Below are 19,018 nucleotides of genomic sequence, written 5' to 3'. Positions count from 1 at the left end.
TACAATAATGATTTTTGCATGTTGAGAATATTTTTTATTATTGTGGTAACATGTGTTTATAGTACTATAAAAGTTTCAGGAGTACAGCTTCATACCTCAACAAATATTTATGCCATACCATGCCCACCACCAAAGTCTAGTTACCATCCACCTACCTGTTCCTAATCACCATTTTGTGCTATTTGAATGTACAGGGTTTTTATTCACTTTATTCCTTTATATTCCATGTGAGTGAAATTAGAAGGTATTTGTTTTTCCTTTTCTAACATTTCACTTAGCATAATCACCTCAAGATTTATGTCATTCCAAATGGCAAGATTTCACCTACTTTATCGCTCAGTAGTATTCCATAATGTAAGAATATCACATCTTCTTTATCCATTTATTCATCTGCAGTCACTTAGGTTATTTCCATACCTTGGTTATTGTGAGTAGTTCTGCAATGAACATAGAGATACATATATCTTTTCAAATGAGTGTTTTCATATTCTTTCAGTAGATACCTAGAAGTGTAATTGCTGGGTCATATGGTAGTTCTATTTTTCATTTTTTTGAGGAACTTCTGTACAGTTTTCCTTAGAAGCCACATAAATTCACATTCCCAGAACAGTGTTTGAAGAGGGTTCATTTATCTCCATACCCTGGCATACACTGTTTTTTTTTTATCTTTTTGATATGGTTCATTCTCTTAAGTGTGAGGTAATATCACATTGTGGTTTTGATTTGCACTTCCTTGATAGTAAGTAATGGTAAGCATTTTTTCATGTGTCTGTGGGTCTCCCATGTGTCTTCTTCGGAGAAGTATCTATTCAAGTCTTTTGCCCATTTTTGGAATGGCTTGTTTGTTTTTGTTGTTGAGTTGTATGAGTTCTTTAAATATTTTGGATATTAATCCCTTGTCAGTTACAGGAATTGTGAATGCCTTCTCCACTTCAATAGGCAGCCCTTTGACTTTTGTGATAGTTTCTTTTGTGGTACAGAAGATCTTAGTGTGACGTTATATGGAAATGATTTGGTCTTAGTAAAAGCCAGAGGCCTGAGGTCTCCATTGAAGTGCCTCTCAGTAGGTTTTTTCTCAATAGTCATGGCCATCCAGTTGTTATTCAAAAGACTTTGGGGTGTTTTGCATTATTATTCATGACCACATCATCTAACCAAATGCATAATTTATCTTTGTTTCTTCTGAAATCTTTTTTAGTTTATCTGTCAAAATATTAATGTTAGGGTCTCCCTGGTGGTGCAAGGGGTTAAGCATAGCAATTTGAAGCTATCTGCAGCCTCTGCAGCACAGAGTTCAATCCCTGGCTGGCCAGGGAGCTACCTAAATGGGGCAGCAGACCTCTCCTATCTCGCCCACTGCTCCCCTCAGCAGTGTATTTCAATCTGCCTGTTCTGTTCCCCACTCTGTCTCTGGTGAATCTTGCACCCCAGCTACTCTGGCCTGTACCCCAGTTCTTGTATGCATAAATAAATAAATCTTTTAAAAACTATTTTAATGCTAGTATACATGTGGATGTGACAGAAAGTCTTAAGTATAAAGAGACAAATATTTGTATTGAAATCTTCAGGAAGTAGTCACTTGAGCACTAAGATTTTTCTGGGCCCCAGCAACATCAAAATTAATATAATTAATTAAATTAAAAATTAATTAATAGGGCCTCCCCTGTGGCGCAGCGGTTGATCGTTTGGTTGCGAGGCTGCGCGCGGCCTCTGCGGCGCCGGTTCGATCCCCAGCTGCTCCCCTGCCACTGGGTGAGGGTCCCACATGGCACGCAGACCTCTCCTGCCGCCCGCTGCTCCCCTCAGCAGTGTACTTCGGTCCTTCTGCCTGCTCTGCTCCCCGCTCTGGCTCTGGTGAATTCTCTCACCCTCCCACGCTTCTGACTGTACCCAGCGCATGCATAAACAAACAAACAAATAAATAAATAAATAAAACATGCCTCTATAATAAATAAATAAATAAATAAAAATTAATTAATATAATTAAACTCAGTAATAGTGTCTTTATATGTATGATTCCTATTAAATGACTTATCTAGTCTTTTAGTGTGTACCTGCATTTCCAAGCATCTTTGAATACTATGCTATATTCAAATAGTGAATACATCATCTGAATTATTAAGATAGCATGACTGATAAAAGACAAAATAAACAATGTTAAATAGCCATTGAGGTTATTTGAAGAAAATAGAGACCAATGAATGATTCATGCTTTCTGTTGAAACACTGGAAAATAGAAATGAAGGAATTGTTATCTATAATATCTTTTTTACAACATTTAGTAAGGTGTTTTTAAATGTTTAGTAATAATATGGCTGCATCTAAATTCCAATTATGGCATTAAACAAAGAACACCCAATGAGAATAAGAAAAACCTATTTCTTCAGAACTGAAGATAACAATGGAGTTAGTCATCATCACTTGGCATTTGAACTCAAAGGCAGGGAAGGGAGTGGTAGTGCATTATCAAGAAAGAAGAGGGACAATCAGGTACATGCTGACCAAAGATCATTGGCCTGGAAAACAGAGGGAGGCTACTAGAAGTCTAACATCTTACCAGATTGGAATAGGGAGCATATTAATCTTTCCCTGGCTGGTGGAAAAAAGTAGGGAAAAAGAGCAAATAATAGGAAAGCCAACAGTCATTGCCCAAGTTCTGACCACTCTAAGGTGACTGCTGTAGAGGAATCCAATTGTCACATATGGTCTGACCATTGTCTGCTTGGATATTCAGTTTCTCAGCACTAAGATTTCAGAGGTTAGTTTTTACAGAATGGACTCAATATTTCTATCATTTGCTGGAACCAATGCTCTAAAAGAGTAACGATATCCTGTTGATGCTGAGTAATTGCCACATATGTCTCGAAACTATATATAATAATGTATCATGCATTCACAGTGAGGGCAATATCACCTCCGAAGAGACTGGTTCTTGGGGAAAAAAATAGTTCTTTATATATACAATGCATATACACTCTTATATATACACACATATATAACATTTATATGTATATACAGTATATAAATAGACATTTATGTATCTATGGTGTTAGGTATTAGGGGAAAATATAAAATAGTTTTGGAGTGGGGGAGAGTAGAAAATAAAGAAAACAAGTTTAAGAAATATTCTATAGAGTCTATGTAAATACCTAAAACTATGCTTTCAGCCAGGGAAGTAAACGGTATCTGACCATTCCTGTTGGGCTGCATTTTCCTTATAGTTTCTGGCTCTTCAAACTTCTTCCCACTTGATTTCTGATAGTCAATTTTCTCTTAAAGCATAAAAAGTTTCACCAGAATACAGTTCTTTGCGTATACCCACAGCAAAGTATCACTAAGAAGGTCCAGTTTCCCATCCTATTTCTTTGTCATCCTGTACCTTTGTCATCCTGTATCTCCATAAAGAGAAACTCAAGGAGCAGAAGCCAGATGCCAGTTTAAAATGAACACAATGAGAGTAAAAGTCATATTGCACCATAATGCTTAGAAAAAAGAGTCCTAAATGAATAATTTAAGCTATATATATAAAATTCATGAAAATTACATTATAAATGTTGGGTTATTCCATATAAAAAAGAAATGTACACTGAAAAATGGTCCTTTTGTGCATTTTACATTTTGTGTACTTTATCACAATTAAAAATGAATGAGACATTTTTTACTCTAGTGTAATACTACATGTGTTTTTTTTTCTCATTATTTTTATTCATAAACTAGCACACAGTAAAATCAGAAGACTCTCAAACATATGATATTTTGATTATGTGATCTACTATTCAAAAAAGTATAGGTGGTGGGACCTCCCCTTGTGGTGCAGGCAGTTGAGCACAGTGCTGTGAAGCTGTCCGCAGCCTCTGCAGTGCCGGTTCGATCCTGGTGGGCCGGTGAGGGTCCCACATGGTGTGGCAGACCTCTCCTGTCACGCCCGCTGCTCTCCTCAGCTGTGTATTTTGTCACTCTGCTTGTCCTGTTCCCCACTCTGTCTCTGATGAATCCTCTCACCCTCCCGCAAATCTGACCTGTATCCCGGTTCTTGTATAAATAAATAAATAAATCTTTTTTGAAAAGTATAGATGGTGGTCCTTCCTAAAGCAAATTAGATCTCTCTAATATTTTGGTTTGGAACTGAAGTTGTTATTCCACTGGTCCTGTTGTTTCTTTCCTTCCATTATCGCAACAACTGCTCAGCCCTACAATCCCACCATTTATCTTATCCCCAGCCTTATAAAAATAAACCACCACCATCATTTCTACCACATGTTTACAACTTGAAAAACACTAAGAAGAAGCTATGATCATAGCCACAGACACTTGACTCTAAGGATCTTAAACATTTTTTCCCCATAAAGTCACCTAGTTATTTCTTAAGTGAATTTCCTAGTATAAGCAAAGTCTTCAAATTAAAAAAAAAAAACCCACATAATATCCAAAGCACCACAACAAAACAAGGGTACAAAAGTCTCCTCTCCTTTGGCTGGTGTCTGATCTAATAGGTAACAAAAGACCTTAGCACTGAGCATAAGAAGAACTCTTATTAAGGGTTACTGATAATTGGAGCAAAGAAAACACCCAAAACCGGAACTGGAAAACATTTTTTTAGCGAGTTCTAGATTAACAAGTAGAAACCAATGGTTCAAATTCTCTTGTAATACACTCACTCCATAAAGAGAGGCATCTATTCAATTAATTTTGCAACATCCACTTTGTTGACTTTCATGTTCCCTCTCTTATTTATCTGGCATTTGCTGTTCCTGATTTGTGTATCTGAAGTTCAAGTCTAAGGTTCTTTTCCCCAGCAAAAAAATTTTGGGAAACAACAACAACAACAATAAAAACAACAAAGACCAAAAAATTTCACTGACTCCCTAATACATACTGAATACTGAATTTCATACTGAAGAATATGACCATGATTGACCTGTATTTCCCAATACTCTCTAGAACACTTGTGTAACTAAACAAATAAGTCTCTAATTCTTCCAACTTTCTTCCCCAATCCTCTATGGCTAGATATTAGTTTGGTCTGAAATTTCTTCTTTCCATTTACCTAAATCCATAGAAGTATCCAACAAGCTTGCTATCATCTATGTATGTCTTGGTAGAAGTGAATTTTTTTTTTTCAATAGCTTGTATTCAATTGGAGTACAAACAGAATAATGTTTGAAACTCTGGTTGGTAAGAAAAGTAGAAAATAGAAGGAAATACGGTCAATGTTGAAGGTGAGCTGGAAGGTTTTGATCTGGACTCCAAAAGAGATGAAATAGGAGAGTCGGCCGTGGGGCAGCAGAAAGTCATTCCCCTTTTAATATAGACATCAGTCATACTAGATTAGAGTCCACCCAAATGACTTCTTTTTAACCTGAGTGCTCAATAACAACTTACTTCCAAATAAGGTTACTTTTGACACACTGGGGACTAGGACTCCAACATCTTTTTTTGGAGGGGACAAAATCCAACCCACAACACCAAGTAATTATACAACCTGGGCTACCCACAGTGAACTGGTTGTTACCAGATCCACTAAATGAAAAAGCTGGGTATGTTCAGAGGCCTCCTATTATTATGTGAATGGTGTCTTTAAGATGTAGTTGAGATGACCCCAAGTGATTGAAAAGGCACAAGCAAATTGGGTGAGCAGAGAAATTAGACCTGCCACTGCTTCAGTGTTTCTCCTTCAATGCACATCAGTCTTTCATGGGGAGTTCCCTATAACCTGGCCATAGTGAGGGAAAGAGTTGGCTTTTTGCAAAATAAGCTGTCTCCAGCCAGGTGTGGCAGGTTGCCATATCACAACCCCTCTTAGGATGGCCTGAAATACAGTAAAAGAGAACTCTTCCTAATAGACGGATGAGCAATACATTGTTTTTCCATTTTGCATTGAAAGAGAGATGGCCTGATATAACATCTACACTGACTCAGATAGTGGCTAATGTGTTGACCAGCTGGCACCTTGGGGACTTGGCAAAAACAAGATTGAAAGACTGTGATGAATGGGTCAGGGTGGGGGAAATATGTGAAAGAATCTCTTGAAGTAGGCACAGTGTGAAGATACTTGTTCTTTGTCTTTCCAGAGAATAAGACGATGAGCCCTCAGGATATCAGCTAGCCTTTCCCTATAGCTATACAGGTCTTGCTGCTGGTGCAATTCCAAGACACAGGCATGGAGGTTACACACAGGCTCAATGGGATGGACTTCCCTTCCCAGGGCTGATGTGACTATGCAGCTCTCCTGCTCCATAGCTCAGTGTGTAAACTGGTGAGAACAGAGACCAACAATACTGAGCCCCCAATTAGACACCATTTCTTTTGTGTTTGTTGGGTGGCTTCTCTTCACACAAGCTCAAGTCTTCAGCAACACCATTGACTTGCTTTCTCCAGTAGTAGGAAGAAGGAGGGAATGAATCTGAGAGACAACGATTAAGGAAGAATTCAGAGAAATTGGTTGCCAAACAAATGTAGCAGGTGAGTGGAGAAGAAAAATTGAGATAACAAGGTTTTTAGTTTTTGTTAATGGTGAATGGGACACTTTTAATAAAGGTAGAGATGATCAGGGAAGAGTGAGGCAAGGTTGATGAAGAAGACGAAGAGTTCAGCTTGAGTCTCTGGAGTAAGGTGTGGGTGAGTTCAGAAGCAAAGTCTAGAGGAGAGATTTAAAGGATGAAAACATAAGCTTATTCACAATCATGTGTTAATACCCAATATAACTTTGCATTTTTCTATTTTCACTTTCTCCTGACATTGCATTTTTAATTATTTACCTCTAACTACAGACAGAGAGGCTATGCTCTTTAGAGAACAACATAAAAGACCTTTCAGGAGATGGTGTACTTATCTTCAAGAAAAGAAGTAATTATAGGAGGGCCTAAAGCCAAATATTTATTGTTTGTTTTATACTGAAGATGTCAAGTATACAGACCTCATCCACTTCTCTATCTCTTTGTAAAGAAAAGCATCTGCCACTTTGTAGACACTTAAATATTTGTGGAATAGGTGGACTAAATAGGAGATGTGAGAGTGAATGAATGAGTCACAGGGCATAAGGGGAACTGGGGAAAGAAACCACATCTGACTATTTCTCTTCTCCCAATCCTCTTTGCAACTCTTAGATGAGAGAGCCAGTGAAGTAGTGGCTAAGACGAAGACCCCTGAATTCAGGCTCCACAACTTCCTAGCTCTGTCACTTGGGACAAATTACTTACTGTCTCTGCACCTAGGCTTCCTCCCTGTAGTGTTTCCCAGTAATGCTTACAGCAACCCATGGGGAAAAGTAAGTTCCTGGTAAGCGTTAGTGTTATTTTTGGCACCTTGATGAGACCGCAAGCCTGCAAGCCAAGTCAGAAATTCCTTGTGGAGGATGAATCCAGATACTTCAGTCTCTAAGAGTTACTCACAAATAAACAATCACCTGTTCTCCCTCTCTCTCTTCATCCTAGGTAGCTTTAGACACTCCTCAATCCCCAACATACCTTCCGCTGGCAAAAGACAGAGCCCGAGATTTTAGTTAAAACTACCAGCTTTGAGGGGCCTCCCCGGTGGCGCAGCGGTTGAGCGCTGGGTTGCGAAGCTGCCCGCAGCCTCTGCAGCGCCGGTTCAATTCCCGGCTGCTCCCCGGCCACCAGAGGAGGGTCCCACATGGTGTGCAGACCTCTCCTGCCGCCCGCTGCTCCCCTCAGCAGTGTACTTCGGTCCTTCTGCCTGCTCTGCTCCCTGCTCTGGCTCTGGTGAATTCTCTCACCCTCCCGCGCTTCTGACTGTACCCAGTGCATGTATAAACGAAACAGACGAACAAACAAATAAATAAATAAAAACATGCCTCTATAAAAGAAAAAAAAAATTATTTAAAAAAAAAAAAAAAAAAAAAAAAAAACTACCAGCTTTGAGCTGTGTGAGATTGCAAAGCCCGGTGCCCTCTCTGGGCTAGGTTCTCAGGTCTTCCAACGCGAGGTTTCGGGAGCTGAGCTCGAAGGTCCCCGGTCTCGTTGACCTCTGGTCTAGGCATCCCATGCCCGGTGCGGGGTCACCCAGGCAGAGGCACTCGCCCCTCCTTATGCACGTCCCCAGGGGCCCCACACCCTGCGCACCCCTGGCTGCTGCAGCGGTGTCCTGCATAGCCAGGGGGAGGCGCCTCTCGGGCGCCCCCGGGGCCGGAATACCAGTGCCCGGAGCTCGGAGCACCTTCTCCAGCACAGCCCGGCAGCAGCCCGCCCACGGCCCTTTATACCGATCGGGCTGGGCGCGCACTAATGTTTAACTAGAGGCCGAACTTAGGAGCGCCCCGAGACTCCGCGGCCCAGAGCTGGCCGGAGTTGGACGCGCGACTCGGTGACTCGCCCGAGTTCTGCCGCGCTCCTGCTCCGAAAGCTCAGCTCCGAGGAGACGCCACGATGAGGGTGAGTAGCGCGCCTCCCCCTTCCCAGCCCCAGGGTGGAATTGTAGGCGCCTTTAAACCAAACTTTCCCGAAAGTGTCTCAAATGCTCGCAGAACAGGACAAGGAGCTCTCACTGGGCAGAAACTCTAGGGCCACCCTCTGACAGGTGAAGGGGCGTCCCAGAATTTCTGAGCTCGCCCTCAGACCCGCGCGGTTTCTGTTAGAACCCAGGCGCCAAGTTTGGAGGACCTAGGGTGCCCGCACAAAACGCACGCCCCGAACCCTTCACTTGATTTCGGACAAACAGGCATAGAGAAGCAAGTGCTAACGTGCTCACAGGCCACAAGTTCAAGGGCAAACTCTCTTGCTACCTCCGACTGGCGTCTTCCAAACCCTCCCACCCCGCAACACTCCCCTCCCAGTGCGCGCGCCCATCGGCAATCCCGCAGCCTCAGCTGCAGCCCAGGCTCAGACCTTCTTACCCAGTCTGGGGCCAAGCGACTCCTACTAACTGGACTTGATCTGCCTGCTTGCAGACACCATGGATTGTGCTCCTGGCACTGCTGGGCGTCGGCGTGCTCATCACCATCATCACCGTGCCGGTGGTCCTGCTGACCCAAAATGAGAGTAAGTTTGAAACATTTGAAAAAAGATAAGACAGTTGGAGACCATAATGAGGCTCTGTCTTGCCACACTGAGGAGATCGAGGGTTTTGCTGCGAGTTTGGACCAGTGCGCCAGGTTGTGGCTGAGGTTTCCTGGCATTGTTGCTGCTTCTACTGTAGCACCAACATGCACTTCTCTTGGGCTCCAGTGTTTAGGCTGTGAGCCTTGCAGCCGCCACATTTTGTTATGAATAACAAATATATGCTTCCTGAAATTAGGGAGAAGTTCCAGAATTTGTTTAATCAGTTTTTACTTAAATGAAATTAAAAAAAAAAAAAAAACTTTAGTGGTTGTGAGCTTCAAAGGAAAAGAGGTAATTTTTTTAATTTTTTAAAGATCAAGAAAAGCAGTACAGATATACCAATGGGAGGGAAAAATAAGAAAGTCCCAAGTGACAGTTTTGAGAAAAGACAGTGTGCAGGGCACCCAGATTGTTCCCTTCAGGGCAGAGAGAAATTCATCCATTGGAAAGTTGTAGTGCAGGGAATAACTACCACTTAATAGAAGTATTGCAGAGCTAAAGTATAAAGCAAGGTGACATATTGATGGGGGGGGGAGCAGGGAAGCTGGGATTAGTGATGCTTTGGGGGAATCATTGTATTTGAAGCTACCTTTATTTCTTTTCCCTGGTCTGACTGCTCCAGGGTAGCCCTATCTCTTACGTAAGAGTGGAATACACTTCTACTGGATACAAGCAAGTGAGAATAAGTACTTTGGGTCTTTTTCAGCGGTACTTTCCTTTTAAACAATTACTTTTATTACAGTATTACACACTCCAGTCAGCCAAATGAAGCATTCTTCTGGATGGCCCAGTCAACCAGGAAATGTGTAGACAGGGGTACTCACTCAGAGGGTCCTGTCCAGATTTCAGAGTGACAGTTTACAATTAGATTGTAGAGTTGTCAGAATTGTATTTGCCCTGCAGTTCTAGATATCAAAGGTTAAATTACTGAGTGTGCTACCATATTAATAATGATTTTACTGAAGAAAGTCATGATCATCACTGTTTTAGACTGAGTGGGAAGCTTCAGTCCACTTATATTTTTACTCTTTTTTGTGACTTAAATTATAACTATTTCACAAAGTATTTCTTGGCATATTTAAACAATCACGTATACATAAACTTGTTGTAAAAAAGGATGGGCCGTCCATACATACAATTAATAATCATTTGGCACACATTATGTTTCAGGCATTGTGCTGGTTGCTGGAAATACAAAGACTGAATTTTACAAAATGTAAAGGTCCTTGACCTTTACAGCCTAGAAGAAAGCAGATATGCAAATAAGTCAGAGTAATCTGGATAGTTTGTCCCCAAAACATCACTGAGGCACCACTGAAAAAGATGGGTAAAATTGTAATTATCAGAGCTAAATTTTAAGAAAGTTAGGGGGAACACTGTCCTTTGATAAGTGACATGAAATGAACAACAAAATGGCTGAGGTGCTGGCTCATATAGCTGCCTTCCATGGGGTTTGGTCAATGCAAGGGATTGTTTTGCTGGGTGGAACATACAGAGTAGAAGGAATTATCTTGATATCCCCCTTAAACAGCACATAGTCTTTTCTCCAAATGAAGTGTGAGAAATATTTCCTTTTGCCGGGAGGGTTGAAGAGCTGTCATCCATTTCTGGAAATAGGTTTTTCAGAAAATGTGAATACTTCTGTGTCAGTACAGAGATGCAAGATCATGTCCTCCAATCTGAGGTTACAAAAGGACTCACAACAAGAGAGGGATCAGGAAAGGAAGTTGATGTTAACCTGCCAATGATGGTAAAGGCCTGGAGCATTCTGAGCCATCTGAATAGTTGTGCATGACAGTGGAAATGTCGGTTGAGCCTCCCAGGAGACTGAGGGATGGCCCCAGCAGAATTTGGAGGTTATAGAGCTACTCAGAAATGTGAATAATCAGACATTGGTAATTGGAAACAGGAAGTAAGGGGAGTGTGACTAAGGACTCCTCTTGGGCAAATGGGTAGAAATGTGGTTTCATTGTGTGCTTTATTCACACTACCACATCAGTTATTTCTCCTCTCATATTTCCTGATTGCCATGTGTGTACATTAGATGAGAAAACGAAAATCGTCTTGTTTCTACTTCTGACTTATTATAAAGAACAGAGATGAAAACTCAGGATTGCAACCTTTTCACTAAATCAGCAAACCATTCCTGGCCTATGCCAAAGTAAAGAACATTCTTACAAAGAATTCAGAGTCATCACCCAGGAAATGTCCTCTGGATTATCAATCTAAATTTATCATCAAACAGATACTGGGAAGGAAGAGAAGAATGGAGGTAGAAGAGAGGTATTACAAATGGAGAGAAAAGGAAGGAATTAAAAAAAGAGAAGAGAAGGAAGGATAGAGGAACAAAGAGGAGGGAAGAAGGAATATATTGATAAAAGAAAACAAAACCAATTACTAAACTATGTGGACAGCAAAGAAATGAATAACCAAAAGAAAGGAAAATATGAGCAACCCCAGTTCATCTCCTGAGATTGGTTTGTGAAAAGGTCAAGTGTTTCCTTATGAAATGCTGACTTTAACAAAAGTAGATGAGAGAGAGAGAATATTGCTTTTTTTAGAAGTAAAATTCAAAGTCTACCTCTTCCTGTATATATATAAAACCTTGTACTTTGTTTTAATTCCCTGAAATATGCTATTATGAAAGGATATCATATTTAAATATTCATTTCCCTAAAGAATCATCAGTATATAGAGTATATAACAACGTTTTACTTACAATGGAATTACAGAATCTTCATGGATCAGTGGTAATAAAACCTTCTCACTCACTATTTGTTATCTCTATTTCTTCCTTTATATTAGTATTATAGGCTGAGGTTTTAAAATTTGTCAGATAGTTTTATTATTGAGTTTTATTATTTATCAGAGTTTTATTGTGGAGTTTTATTATGGGACAGAAAATGTCTCTGTTCTTCTCTTGTCTTTAGCAGTAAATTTTTTCAATACTTCTTTCAGTGCGTAAGAAATTTAACTGCTCACCCATCCATCTGTAATGAAAGAAAGCCCAAATGTGAAGGAGACAGGAATAATCAGAGAAAGAAAAGATAACATCTATGAAGTTTGCCTGAGGAAGTACAGGATCTATTCCAGGTTTAAAATCACAGACATGAGTCTGAATGAAAGCTTTGTATATTTCAGAAGACAATTTCTAAACAGTGTGCTCTGTAAAAGCTCGAGTTGACTCCAGCCAGCTCAGTTAACTATTGTCAAACCCTGTCAAGTGCTCATGCGGTCAGTGGGCTGGTCCTTTTCAGACCAACTACTTTGGCTTTTGACTCCCTAACCATAGTTTATGCCTTAAATGTCTCTATCTTAAACATCTTGCCTCTCATCTCTAAGAGGGTCAAAGAGAAAAAGGGAAGACAATTTTCCAAACTGATGGTTAGAGAAGGACCATGTAAAGGAAGAGTAGAGATGGATAAGTGTACTTGAAATTTTATGACATAACAAAGTGTGAGGCCTACGGAGATGTGATTGCAAATACATTTGGGACCACCCAGCTTGTGGAAGGGAAGGTGCACAAAGATGTAATAAAAGCCAATGCGTATTCACTCTGTGCCTTCAAATTATTTCTCTTGTCATTTGACAGTGGTACTATTTTCATCTCCATTTTTACAGAAGATGTACAGAAACTCTGAAACTTTATTTACTATTGTTTAATAATCACCCTTAAAACATTTGTTATCCCACATTTTCTGTGGGTCAGGAATTTGGTAGTGGTTTCTCTTCATTTGAAAACCTAACTAAGGTTGGAGGATCCAAATCCAAGCTCTCTTAGGTGGTTTGTAGCCAGAGACCTCAACTCCCCATCATGTGATCCTGTCTGCAGGGAGCCAGAATACCTGGTTTCCTTTGAAACAAGGGTTCTATGAGAACAACCTGATAGGAAGCTGCAGTGCCTTTGTTGACTCAATCTCAGAAGTAATGTTATCATTTATCCTGTATTCTATTAATCACATTAACCAACCCTGATACAGTGCAAGTGGGCGTTACACAGGGCATGAATACTAGGGGTGGAGATCTTTGGACACCATCTTGGAGATGGCTACCAAAGGCCTAAAGAAGTTTGCTCAAAGTTTCTTGCAGAATTGGAATTCATTCTCCATCAGTGTGACTCTAGAACTGGTGCTCCTGAACTCCAAATCATTCTGTTGCCTTGTGATCAAGTATAAAGTTAATATGGCCTTACTAGCTTCAATGTCACAACTTCCATTTATGGACCTATATTATCATTTCATTACTGCTAATCCTTGTAAGCTAAGTGTTCTGAGGAAGAGCTCCTACTGCTGATGTCTCCTTTCTATATGAAGCTGTAGCTAGGCAACACCTTCCATTCAGAGCTCATATCGTACACTTGTGACTGGTTTTACTTAGTATCTTTAGTAGTGGTTGTTGCAAATTAACTACTTGCACTGAATTGCATTTGCTTTGTTTCTAATGCACATTATATTATTTCATTTGATCATCATGAAACAATCCATATCAGAGAGAAACATTAAATATGTTGACTTTTAAAATTTTATTTTATTTTTTTAATATGTTGACTTTTTAAAAACTAAATAAATCATAACAGAACTTTAGGACTTTGGTAGTAAGTGCTAGGACTTAGGAATCCAAATCTTATGACTTGTAGCCTTCCTTGAGTCTGCTGCTCACATAAGTAACTGTTTTATAGAAGTGAGAGATTTTGTAAGTTAATGATTAATCATTGTTTTATGGCTTGATGCTAATACTTTCATTGCTATAAATCAATATCTTGTAAATATTTTTCCCTTTAGTCTTCACAGCTCTATTTTTGACCTCCAAAAGAGGGTGTGTTGTCTCAATCTGAGAGTAAACTGAAACCACAAGAGTGGAACATCTGAGTTAGCTGTTTTAGTGTTGCCGAGTTGTATTTTTGCAATTTTATACTGTGCTTCAAAATTATAACATCCTAGGAGGTATTTTTTAATTAATGATAAACCATTTGTTTTAGTTAACTATACATATTAATGTGCATATTTATTCATTATTTGGTTCACTGGGAAGCAAGTAGACCCAAGAGCTTAGATCACATATTTTAGCATCTAAGGCCCAAGAAGCAGAGGTAGTTCAGGCAGAGCCAAAATCAGGGGGACCTTTTGTTTTTGAGTACTCTGAAGGCTCAGGATGTGCAGCAGAGCAAGATGGGTGGGGGTAGAAGGGATATCAAATACATGCTACCACCTCCCCTTCCCTGACTTAATACTGGGTTCCCCAGACCTGTAAGGGTGGCCCTTGGATATTTAATACCAACTCTGAGGGGCTATGACCCCTCTTTTTGTTTTCTTCAGTTGTGCTAAAGCACAGTCTATTTAAGCTCTGGTGCATGAGTTTCAAAGAAATACCATTCCCCTGTTACTTTCCTTTCATTCCAGGAAGGAAACTTTTCATATGAGATTTAAAGCCTCTTCAGAGTTAAGGTCCTGTAGTAGCCAGATGCGTGTTTATTAACTCACCAAATGAATAGACTGCTTACTACATGGCAGGTATTGTTACCAATCCAGGGAGTCTGTCCCTGAACAGTAAAGAAAAAGAGTCTGCTCTCATGAGCCTTGCAACCCCTGGGATGGTGAGTCGTGGGCAAGCACATGGGTAACTTCAGATAGTAATGCATGCTAGGATAAGCATGGCAGAGAGGACACAGAAAGGAGTCTCTTTATTCCAAGCATGAGTGTGGCATGACTTTTTTTCCATTTTTAAAATATGTCTCTAACCCCTATGTAATGGGTGACATTTTTCTAGATGAGCAATGGTTGCAGCATGGACAGGGTGATGGCATTGGAGGTACACACACATACACACACACAGAGGATTTATTTGTAGATAAGACATAATATATGGGATGTGAAGAGTGAGGGAAAGAATTGAGACAAGGAAGATTCTTGTGTGGCTGCCAGTCAAAATAGAATTTTCTCTTGCCATTGTGCTATATTATCCCCCGAAGAGCTAATCAGCAGTAGTTCCTCTTCCCTAACTCCCTTATCCTATTGAATCCAACTCCCTTTCACAAGGCAGGACTCAGGAGGGCCTTCTAATTCAGGACCAAATACACAATTTAACTGAAGCTAATTCTCCAATTCATCAAATTTTTATTGAGCACTTTATACATCTCAGATGTTTTGTTGGTCACTAAAGATATAAAAATCCCAGATTTGGCCCTTGTACTCAAATAACTGACAATGTTGAAGGACATATAGACAACTATAATAAAAAGGGCTAAGTCCCCTTCTAGAAAGCGATCAAAGTGCTAAAGAGCAAATGATAAATGCCGCCCAAGGAAGTCTGTATAGAAGCCACCCCAGCATAAAGGGTTAATAATTAATGGGCTGATCCGCAGTGCCAGTTCAATCCCTGGCCGCCCGGTGAGGGTCCCACATGGTGCACAGACCTCTCCTGCCGTCTGCTGCTCCCCTCAGCAGTGTACTTTATCGTTCTGCCTGTTCTGTTCCCCGCTCTGGTTCTGGTGAATTCTCTCACCCTCACGCGCTGCTGACTGTACCCAGTGCTTGTATAAATAAATTAATTAATCTTTAAAAAATAATAATAATAATTAATGGGCTGAATAGAATCCTTCCATTCCTGGAGTTATCAGGCTGGCTCCAGGTTCATATATACTTTGTATGTGTATATTATTTGTATATTATGTTCATATGCAAATATCATTTACCTATGTTTTTAGTGCTCAGATACTCACAGATTCTATGTGAGCGTGTATCAGATAGAATTTTTAGAAAAGATTTATTTATTTATGCATACAAGACTGGGGTGCAGGCCAGAGGTTCCAGGGGTATGAGGGGGTGAGAGGATTCACCAGAGACAGAGTGGGGAAAGAATAGGCAGCTCTACCAAAATACACTGCTGAGGGGAGCAGCAGGCCAGGCAGGAGAGGTCTGTTGCACCATGTGGTTAGATCCCCTGGCTGGGGATCGAACTCATGTTGCAGTGGCTGGTGACAGCCTGACAGTGCTGTGGCTTTAATCCCTGCACCACCAAGGAGGCCCTCAGATAGAATGTTTATGCCTGCGAGTTAGAGAAAGCCTGATCAAAAGTTGTTGACATTATGGCATTTTTTGTTTGTTTTTTACTGTCTTATTATTTGCATCTTATGTAACTAGTAGGGAAGAAGGCTGTCAGCTCTAGAGTCTGTTCACTCTGTGGCCCAACAATATTCTCAAGGATGCAGAGTCTTTTTGCCCTTCAGTCCTGCCATTCTCAGACTGTTGAGTTTTGTTCACAACTCGTCCTCTTCTGGGCAAGCAGAGTCAGCGCATCTCAACCTTATCATTTGCTTATTTCAAGGGCCAGAAGAGGATGCTGTTCCTCATTCACAGTGTGTTCTATCAGAGAGGAGAGCAATTTCCTCCTTGACAGAGGGAGGGCCTCTCTTCCAAGACAGAGGTTCTCTGACCCAAGGCAGACTTCGCCTCGTGGCTCATGGGCTAGATTTTGTCACTTGCCCACTGCTTAGCTAATCACTGGTAAAGAAGATGAACTACCGAGTTTGACTTTGATTCACCAAAATTCGCCTTTCTGGGATAGAAAGGTGCTTCCTTCTTTAGCACTTGGAGGAGGAAGCAGAATTAAGTTGAACGAGAAATTCCAAAAGGAGGAAATGGGCAGTTTCCATACAAATATTCCCTGCCTTTCAAAAGTTTGAGTTAAGCCACTTCATTTTTATGAAAGACCTATGTTAGCACCTGTTTTCACTAACCAAAAGAAATCTGAAGAGGTTTTTACTTTTACCACAAAAGGAAAAAAGTGAAAATAGCATTTAGTGTTGGTTTTGCAGCTGCCTTTCTAGGCAGAGGGACACCCTGAACAATTGGGGCGGCAACGCTAAGCTCCTTCCCAGGGAACTGGTTTACGCAAGCTGTGTATTTATCATCTCATTCTTACTTTTAGTGTTGTTTTAGGTCTTATGTGTTCTCTGGTGTGATTTGGTAGGATAATTTTTGCATCTGGAAACTCTCAAAAATGTTTCCATGTTAACTAATGGTAAATTCTTCACTTTATGACATTTTGACTTAAGGCAGGTTTCATAGTAATGCTCTAGTGTCAGGTAGTCGGGAAAATTTGTATTTTGTTATTGCTCACTTTATTACTTTGGATAGATATAATTTTCTAACAATGGAAAAGAGTTGTCCAGGCAGCTCTGATTGCCATAGAATCTGATCAGGTAACTTTTTCCTTTCCCCTTTCTCTCTTTCCGGCCACCTGCATTTATTGCTAAACAGGGTGCTTTGTTGTTGACTTTTTGATCCTAAGGACATTTTGAATACAGTGTTTGCTTTCTCTTGTGATCCAAAGTGATTAAGAATAAGAAGAAATTGAATTTGCAATATTTAAAATATTGCTTTTGGGGTCATTTTTTTAACTAGACTTTTTAAATTGAAGTAAGATTGGGTAAAAAAAAAGAGAAAAATACACATCTGATATGATAGAACAGGTCAGAAACATCTGAGGGAAATTACTTTCCATTTTGCATAAAAAGCACATATAAACTCACATTTTCTTTTAAATTTGTAATGGGAAAACGTGACAGAAATAGTCAACATATAAAATGGACAAAGTTTAAAAACACATGGCAAAAAATTAGATCTGCAAAAGTTGACAGGAAATTAGGATCTAAAATAATTCATAAGTATAAAAAACAAAATAAGTTAGTAAATAAATAAAAGTAAACAAAATGACCTCATGATAAACTGATAACTCATGTCTTTGTAAAATTTCTGAGGTGAGGGTGGGGGGATTAATGTACATGGTAATGATTAAGATGAAAATGGTCTGTAATGAAAAGTAAACCCAGACTGCACACCAAGGGGCCCCTCCTGGTGGCTGCCAATCCTGGGTTCTCCCCACCTGTTCACTGCCTCTGTCCTAGTGGCTCTCTCTTTTGTCTCCTTTCCCAAGCCACCTGTACCCCCCTCCATGCACATTCTCCCCAAGCTGAGCATTTGCTTCCTATTTTTAATGAAAACACAGACGCTATTTGAAGAGAAAGATCTCAATTTTCATTCGTGCTACCCTACCTCTGCCCTCCCAGGGTAGTGGATAAACTCTCCAGACATCTGCTTAGGCCAGGCCCTTCTTCATGCACTGATCTGACCCCTTTTGCCTACTCAGAGACTTGGCTCCAGTCTACTGCATCATCATTTCCCCCTCTATATAAACACACTTGTAATCGCTCACATTCTCAAGTAGAAAAGAAAGAAAAAGCTTCTCTGGATCTCACCTTCCTGCCAATGTTTCCCTTTCCTTTCTCTCTTTACCACAGAACTTCTCAGAGTTTCCTATTATCTGTCCACATTTCCTCTCGTGTTCTTTCTCAAATCCACTGAAATGTTTATCAGCACTGTGCCACTAAAATGGCTCTGTGCATCTCAAGTTTCTCAACCTCTATGTTGCTAAATCCAGAGCATACTTCGCCCTCTGGGTCTCATGTGTCCTGTCAGTTGATGTCTTTCCCACTTCTCTCTGGGTTTCCACTCTTAGCTCTCCTTCTACCTCTCCACATGCCCCCTTCCATTCTCCTTGGGTGATCGCCTCACAACTGACTTCTAAATGCGGGCTACTGCAGGACTCCATCTTAGAACAAATTCCCTCTTTGTTCAAGGTGAACTCATCCATTCCTGTGGCCTTAAATACCTATATTTCTAATATCTATGACCCAATATCTATAACTTGAAAACTTTCAAATAGATTTCTCTAGTCCAGACATCTTTCCTAAACTCTGTGTACACATATGCAACTGCTAGTGAACATCTCCATCTGGCTGTTTTTGGCAACTCAGAGAAACAGCTCCCCAAAATTTTTATTCCCCAAATTGATTAATCACTTAGTACATTTTATCTCAGCAAATACCAACCTATTTTTCCAGTTGCAGAGGCCAAAATCCATTCAGTTCTCTTCAACTCCTTCCTCTCATTCACTCTCCAGTC

At 40.3% G+C, this 19,018-nt stretch overlaps 1 protein-coding gene across 1 annotated transcript in view; it reads left to right on the top strand.

Annotated features, from left to right (window-relative positions):
- Positions 1-8,384: 8,384 nt before the first annotated feature.
- The window catches only part of DPP4 (dipeptidyl peptidase 4), a gene marked incomplete at its 5' end in the record, with an annotated part of 75,066 nt that continues 64,432 nt past the window's right edge, over positions 8,385-19,018 (top strand). The window contains 2 exons of the mRNA XM_084256976.1: positions 8,385-8,390; positions 8,906-8,996. Coding sequence (XP_084113102.1) covers positions 8,385-8,390; positions 8,906-8,996 — 97 coding nt within the window. The remainder of the gene's footprint in view (positions 8,391-8,905; positions 8,997-19,018) is intronic.

The sequence above is a fragment of the Talpa europaea genome (assembly GCF_964194135.1).
Source record: "Talpa europaea genome assembly, chromosome: 1".
Classification (NCBI taxonomy): domain Eukaryota; kingdom Metazoa; phylum Chordata; class Mammalia; order Eulipotyphla; family Talpidae; genus Talpa; species Talpa europaea.
This window is presented reverse-complemented; position numbering and strand designations above follow the sequence as displayed.